Source organism: Lolium rigidum, chromosome 1 (assembly GCF_022539505.1).
Source record: "Lolium rigidum isolate FL_2022 chromosome 1, APGP_CSIRO_Lrig_0.1, whole genome shotgun sequence".
NCBI classification, from domain to species: Eukaryota; Viridiplantae; Streptophyta; class Magnoliopsida; order Poales; family Poaceae; genus Lolium; species Lolium rigidum.
Window position 1 is genome coordinate 101,163,532 of NC_061508.1, and position 8,273 is coordinate 101,171,804.

General features: G+C 39.9%; 1 protein-coding gene across 1 annotated transcript; it reads right to left on the bottom strand.

Annotated features, from left to right (window-relative positions):
• Positions 1 to 975: 975 nt before the first annotated feature.
• LOC124678670 lies at positions 976 to 8,037 on the bottom strand. Its single transcript, XM_047214550.1, has 6 exons — positions 6,161 to 8,037; positions 5,599 to 6,036; positions 4,499 to 4,666; positions 4,074 to 4,409; positions 3,905 to 3,987; positions 976 to 2,116 (listed from the first exon to the last, which is right to left on the bottom strand). The coding sequence occupies exons 2-6, from the start codon at positions 5,684 to 5,686 to the stop codon at positions 1,091 to 1,093; spliced, it is 1,701 nt and encodes a 566-aa protein (XP_047070506.1). The 5' UTR covers positions 5,687 to 6,036; positions 6,161 to 8,037; the 3' UTR covers positions 976 to 1,090.
• Positions 8,038 to 8,273: the final 236 nt, after the last annotated feature.

The following is an 8,273-nucleotide window of genomic DNA, read 5'->3' on the forward strand; positions in this document are numbered from 1 at the left end:
TTAGTAAAACCAATTGATACTTAGTTCAACCAAGTGTCAGTAGCTTGCATAGTTCTATGGTAATTTGATTAGCTCAAAACAACTAAAGGTTAACAAGATGATAGACTATCAGGACTAGAATGCAATTGGAGGCATATGAAGAACTTCCCTGTGCTATTTACTGCTATATAGGACTTCCTATTATGGTTATGAAAGTTCACGTATCTATGAATATAATATGTTAAATGCAATTTAGAATACTTAAAAAGGTGCCATGTGCTCTTGGTTTATAGTGTTCAGGAATTATTCATGCAACTCCAAAGTTTGTTGCGCTCCATCACTTCCGCCTCTGACTTCTCTGTTTTTCTTCTTTTGTAAGCAACCAACAACTCTCTCAGTCCCTTCCGCCTCTGACTTCTCTGTTTTTCTTCTTTTGTCAGCAACCAGCAACTCCAGAATTAGCAAGACCAGCGGCGAGACAAATAATTGAGTATCAGATATTGGAGATCCAAAAATGTTCCAGCTTACCTCATTTCCATGGTTTTTGAGTCACGACTCAAAAGTGTGTCGTCGAGGTTGTGAATCAGTGTATAGTCGACTAAAGTTGTTGTATAATCGCGAGTTGCCGTGATTTTTGGAGAATAACTGGCAACTATTCAGCGTCTATACAGCGACTAAAAAACCATGCTCCTTCCAATAACTAAGAGTATGAGATTCAGAATTTTATGCAATTTTTATGTTAATTGCACATAGTAAAATCTTAGAAATTTATTATCATATTGGCAACTATTTTTACCACTGCTATAGAAAATAAATATTGGCATGAGATCCACGGGGTCGTGCGCCAAGGCGCACATCTAAATCTAGTACATACATAATTACGGGTCATAATGCATACAGAAGAGTAAACATTGGAAACAAAACAGCCAAATATGTTTAACCAGTGTCACGAAGCACTGGATATGTCTGCATACAACGACACATGTTTTGCCTGAGCTCAGTTATCTGCAGCTCTCTCTTATTTCATCCGGAGTTTTCTCACCAGTGACCATTATTACTAGTATTCATTAGTTCTTATACAACTTTCAGGTATTCAGTCACCTCTCCTGCCCTAGAACGGCATGCCATAGTCGTCACCTGAAAACTGAGGGCTCCAGGGCTGCACATCATCAATGCTAAACTCAGGATCATACGCCAGAGTACCACCAGTGGCAGGTTCTTGAACAGCAGGCACATCATTTGTTTGAGCCACGGGAGCATCGTCGTCTATGTTCATCGGCTGAAGCATCTGCTTCCAAGCATCGTCTACCTGGAGCTGAACGTCTGGTCCAATGCCCTCCTGCTCCTCTCCTTCCAGCTGGTTCATCAGAAATCCCTCCGCTTCTTTCCAGCTGCAGATTGAATCACACGCCGTCTTCTCTGCAGTGGAGCGGGAACTGCCTGTACCATCAAGCAGGGCATTGATCCCTAGATCGACCAGACCATCAGCGACCATGGCTGCAGCGTGCACCCCATTCATGGTATTTCCGAGAGGAGCAACTGCGGGGCACACCTGGTTAATGATATCTTTCTGTAGATTAACCGCGGTGTGAACCTGGTTCATGGTGTCTTTCTGTTGCTGAAACAGGCTTGTTATCATGCTGTCAGGGCCAGAGCTCTCCAGGGGTACGCTTCCTGGTGCACCATAACCTGTTTCACCAGCAACAGTTCGCGATAAATATGCAATGCCTCCATATCCGTCAACAGCTTTACTCTTCACAGGCAGCCACATCGGTTGGTACGTCAGTGAAATTCTTTTCGGCGGGCTTTCACCAAAGCACTGCAGGCTCTCCTCGTATTTATCCCACACGGATATGGAAGGGCGTTCAGAAACTGCAGCTGTGTGCACGTTAGTCTCTAAAACTTCTTCGGGTGAACGTTCCTCCACTTGTGCCCACGGATTTCCAGGGTACTTATCACAGGCAGCAGAGGCAACCTCATGTGTGATCTTCCTCTGTGTGCTCGTCAGATGATCAATGGGATCAGGAGTGGCTTCCTTGTGAGATGATGTAATCAGGTCAGATAATATTTTCATGCTGGCATGTTTTTCAGATTCCTCCTCTTTTTGCTTTGTCTTCTGCTCTCGCAGCCGATGTTTCTATCACAATACAGAACAGAGAAATCAAGACCGGATCACACATCACAGTATGGAAATGTGAAACTAAAGAAGAAATTATGAATACCACTTCAGCACAGCGATGCTGTAAGTTAAATGAAACTTAATACTTGTTGACTACATAGCTATGACATTACATATACGACCCCAGTTTAATATTACAGTCACAATAATAAGCCCCAATTTAACCAGCGAAGCAGAAAAGTCGAATAAAGTGGTACATTGTTCAAGAAATTCCCAGAAACATGATATATTAGTCCCCCGAATCGGTAAACCAGGCTACAATAGTGTTTGGATAGTCTGATTATTTAGGAATTAAGACAACTAGTTAACAAGCAAAGACATATGGTTTCCATTGTGAATGTTTCTGTAAGAAACTCTACTCCTGAAGCTGCATGTGTTAAAAACTGGAAACCTGATCTAGGAAAACAAACAAACTTAATCTCCATGGCATGCAGAGGACGCGCTCATGAGACATCTATGTACATGTGTTTAATATGGAAACTAACAGAACAACAAGGGAGACACGGCAGAGCATCAGTGTGTAAACATTATTTCCTTCCAAGTTGCAAGTTTGTCGTCAACTGTTTGAACTTTCACAGGGGTGTGAATTAGAAGGTCCAATATTATATACAGTTTTATGTAGATCAGCTCTTAGTAGTATAGATTAGGAAACCTGTTGCCACAGAGAATGGCATATTGATTAAACAACGCAGCATATATAGTAACACAAAATAAACAGCAGAGAAGGGAAATGTTCTATTTTCCCACTAAGATCGAACTAATAATAGAAAATTGACTACTATGTTTTGTCGCTATTCCATTAGGTGCCTTTCTTTCTTTGCTTATTCCTTTTGCCCAATCATTGTCTATTAATGTGCGCATGATTGGTAAAAGGACTATTCTGCAGTAACATCAATTTATTCGGTCAGTCCGCATCCGTATCGGCCTCTGTATGTCATTTACCATGGCCAAAAAATCTTGTTGGATCAGAAACCCGAATCCGAGCCAGATTCTGAGACCGTGTGTTTGTCCGAGCAGGACTGCTGCTGGTACTTAACGTGTAAAATAAAATATAGACCAGTGACAAGGTGCGCGAGCGGTGGCATATAGCTGCAACTTCGTGAGTCGTGTAATGATGACTGGCAGGAGCAAATCTCTTGAAAATAGCTGCTCTGCTAGATTAGTTACCCAAGTCACAACCATTATGTTGGTTAATCAAATGTATATGTATAGATAAATTTAAGTAGGTAGTAGCTTCCATCCAAACCAAATATTCATGCAGGGGGCATCAGGTTAGCATTGGCAATCTATGCTCATTGGGCACGGAAGGGGGAGACAAATGGCAATGCCACCGAACTTCAAGGCTATGGCAGCAACAAGTACTTACGTATGCAGTGGGCAGCGAGTATATGGATGCTATTGGGAAGAAACTAAGACTATACAGGCAGTCGAAAAGCTTTGGCCTAGCATATACTCACAGAAATGGTCAACATTGCAATAGCAGAATGACAATATCATATTAGTTACTTCCAAAAGTTACAGCTTCCTTAGGGAAACTGCATATGATGAAAGAAAAAATGAAGGATCAAATGCCAAAAGTTCAACCAGCAAAAACTAACTAGCATGCGCAACAGCGCAAGTGCACAGATTGTCACCTTCTACTACTCATGATCATCTAATTAACAAACCAAAAATAACAAAAATATAAGTACTGCCTACTGAAGTACTGCATACCGCAGTTGTAAATATAGTAAATCAAACACCCACCTGGAGATGGCTTGCTATGTGCTCCAAGGTCAAATTCAAATTCTCGACATTCATGTGCCCACGAATATTTCTACGCGTAGTAACTGTTAGCCAAAGAAACACAAAAAGGTCATGTTTAGTTGTTAAACATAACAAATTACTGATTTATGCCAAGTGCAGATAGCCTTACACTCCCCAAGCACTTCAACAGCCCGCACGAACTTCTCATGGAGCTGACTGCTCCATGTGAACCGACACAGCTTCTTTGATCTATGTGCTTTGAGCACAGATGATTCTTTATCATCAGTTTCAGACCCGTGATTTTTAGCAGATGATGAGTCCATTCTACCTTGGGTTTTCTTTGGAATGCTTGATCCCTCAGGTAGCACCCTTCTAGATTTGTGTTGCAGTGCTTTGTGCATCAGAATGTTGAGGGTTTCAGTGTCAAATGGCTTAAGCACATTGAAGCATGATCCTAGGGTCATACGTTCAGAGACTGCCTCTACATCATCATAACCACACATTGCTGCAGCCAAGGAACAATACCCTTAGATTAATGAATTTTGATGGCAGAAATTTTCTTAAAACAATGCAACTCTGAATTTAAATACTTACTGACGAAAGGCACTCCGAGTGCATCCAGGATGTGGTGAAACACAGCCAAAGTTTCATTCGCTGTATTGGCAGTATGAACTTCCACTACCACCAAATCAAGCTCCTCACCTTTAATAACCCCCCTTTCGAGGGAATCGAGGGCTTCTTCTACTGTTTGGAAGCACAGGACTATGGAATAGTGGAGTTAGACTCAAATCTTCGGAGAGTAAAAAAGTAAAAAACCATGTTAGCATGATCAAATATTGCTACATTATTACTATCCTAACCTCCACTTGTACTATTACAGTAAGTGAGTATCTTCTAAGGACTAATATAGCTACTTGATATCTCGGCATATGCTTTTCTCATTTCACCTCATATTCCAACACTTGGACGGGCGATCAGTTTACCACTCTAGCAGTTATATGCTGCCATTGTGTTTAAACCATATAAAGCTCATTCAATATATTCTGCACATACATGTAAGATAATCTAATGGAGTTTCCAAGGGTAACACAGTAACACTATATACTATATGGAACTGCATCTGCTTCCTTTAAAAATGTCATATACCAACGGAAATGCTCCACATACGATGATGGTTGTACATGATACATATGTGATTTAGAGGACAGATTTGCTACCATGTGGGCCATAGCTCGCTGAGCCCTGCGTGATGAGAAACGCTCTATATCCATTGCTTGCAAGCCAGACAACCACTAGTTACTGGTCGAGATCAAGATGGACCGACATAAAGTTCCCACTGGGTGACCATACACCCCAACCTCCCGCCAAACAGCTGTACACCCTAACTTCCCATCAAACAGCCGTACACAGGAAGTACAAAAATATGAAATGTCCAAAATTAAATCAGATGTGCCTGTGCGGATAGAAGACATCTATACCAGATGGGGTCCAAAAATATGGTATTGTAATCATTCACCAACCATACCAGATCCAAATGATATTTTTCTAAAATACACGAAAGTTTTTTTGCTTGTCTTTGTATTAGATCCAAAATGATGTACCTATTATCTTTCATTCTCCCTTTAAAAACACCTTTTTTACATGGAATGGGAAAAGAATACAGAATGGAGATGCTTAGGAATTGAAATGCGCACCTTTGAAGTTGAATTTGACAAGCGTATTGGAGATGTTCGACAGGGATACCGGATCATGATCCAGAACTAAAACTGAAATTTTTTCCATTGCAGGTCAGTGTGGCCCTATGGGAAGCAGAGGAGGCTACAATGTTTATGATGGATCTAATACCTTCTTTTGGAGTGAGACCTTCACCGAGGGCAAAACATAGTTATATAGCAAATAAAGTTATAAGAAGACAAGAATTTAAGGAGTAGTGTCCATCCTTATTCAAAGTTGACTTGTATTTCAAAGTTGAAAGTGGAAGTTGAACAAGATATACTGTTTTGGCAGTACATGTGAACCTCATCATTATTTTGTCCTAGTGTGCTTCAGTTTCCAATGTAAAGAACATGTAAGGACGTGAACCTCTCTCTGACCATACTGGTTTTTTTGCACACCCTTTGTTGTGACTCGACCTGCATGACAAAAAAAAAACTTTCACAGGCAATATACACCCTATGGCTAACCCAAATGGGTTAACACTCCAGTAATAACCATTTTAATGTGCACTGACATTTAGCAAAAGAGTAGTATGCCAACCTAAGTTTTCCAAGGTCCTCGATACTTCCGCATGTTGCTGTGTTGGTATCGGATTCCATACCTGATTCGGATACTTGTTGTACTGAAATAGCTTCCACTTAAAATAGTTACGAAAAAAATTATGATAAGCTTTTGGGCTCCAATACCATAGGCAAAAAAAAGGCCCACTAACAAATCCATCGTCTGATACAGACTAAGACCAACCATAGTTCTCCTTTGCCACACAGGCAAACATAATGATACCTAAACAAAGCAAACAGGCCATTAACCTACTACTCCGTAATTGGCAAACATATTGATACTTTAGTTACAACTTACAACCATTAGAACTCACTACTCCTAGAGGGTCTCAACTTTGGAATGTCAAAACATACCAATGGTATCAGTGAAGTAATGTGCTGTTTTAAGATAATTCCTCAGGCAAAAGTCTGAAAGGTAAATAAGGCAATCCTTGGCCAGCTACATCACTTACAACCTGCAACAGTTTTACAGGTTTGCAGCATGCTGTCATGCATAACAAGAAATCTGGTACTAGGAGTCATTCTGTGCACAGGTGTCATGGGGATATCTCACATAATCAATGCACGATGGTGAATTTGAGCTTGTGATGGTACATGACACATGGCTGGCAATGTTGCAAACTTTCACTCATACATGCATGCAAGAGCACTAATTGTCACCTTGTACAAATAATTTGACAACAGACAAAAAACACTTGCGCTCGCCGCAATGGCATCACCATTTTAATATTGCAACAGCCACTCACTCTAGCCCCAATTGCATCACCATATCTGCTCGTATTTTAGGCATCAAATATCTATATATGGATATATCCTCACGAAAATGTACCAAGAAAACTAATGTAACATGCTATTGTTTCGATAAAAAGGAATAATACTAATTACTTGAAAAGGAAGATATACACATGCTATTAATTATTGATCACTTCCAGAAACAGTTGCTGAGCAATGATTTAAGCTTGGGGTCATTGCAGTCTAGGATTGGGAGTGTGAAACTGGGGAAGAAAAACCCAGGGCCAAGCTTAAAACTACTAAAACTCTGAGAAAAAATCTCAACTCCTCGGGCGGCCACCCTGGGTTCCCGGGCTTATCTCCACCCTTATCCAGAATGATATATGCCATGGCCAGTGTGGTGCATATGTGTTTTTGATGGAATTAATTAGCATATCTCTCTTCTGAACTAGCATATGTTTTCCTGGAACTGAGAATATTTTAAACACATGTGTGTACTTCAATGATAAATTCATGATAAACTTCTCCTTAATTTCTCTCTATATAAAACTAACATACAAAAAAATACTATTTTCACATCGATGAAAATATTGAACTATTAGGTTATTACTGCATATATATGCAGTGTAACGTAAGTCAAATGACACATGGAAGCGTTCCCTCTCAGTGGCATGCATTATGCACATACCAGGGATATGATACAACCTTACCACCCATAGTTGTTGTATTGTATGTAATGTCAACAAAAAAAAGGTACGCAGTAAACATGAATTATCCTTGTTTCTCGCCATGGTTGAACGAATAGATATATCTCAGGTTTTTACGACACAAAAGACCAAGGAATATATTTTTATTGCTTGCAAATATGCGTGTCTTCATCTTCTGACCAGTACAATACTAATACTATCCACCTGGCATGTTGGAGAATTTTTGGAACTAAAATCTCACTATGTTTACCAATTATTAATATGTCAGTGGGTAACTAAGATATTGATCTCATGAGGATGCCAAAGGAAAAAAAACTAAAAGGTTATTTATTTGTTCAATAAAGGTTGTAGCCAAAGTTTGAATCAGTACCGAAATCACAAAACATAGTGAGTGACCTACATCTCCGCTTAATGCCCACTACCAAGTAGTTGAGAGCATACAGCCCGCAGCCTTTTATGTTAGTTTCACATAAAAAAGTTTGAACTTCGTCCAGAAGTTAGAGAAGGTAAAATATTGTTTATTGTTTATTTTTAAATTTTATACATATATATATATATATAGTATCTGAGATGCTTCAAAGGCCAATAAACAGAGTGCAAAAACATGTTTACAGGGCCACATAACAGGTCGTATGCTACTGACAGGAGTTCTCC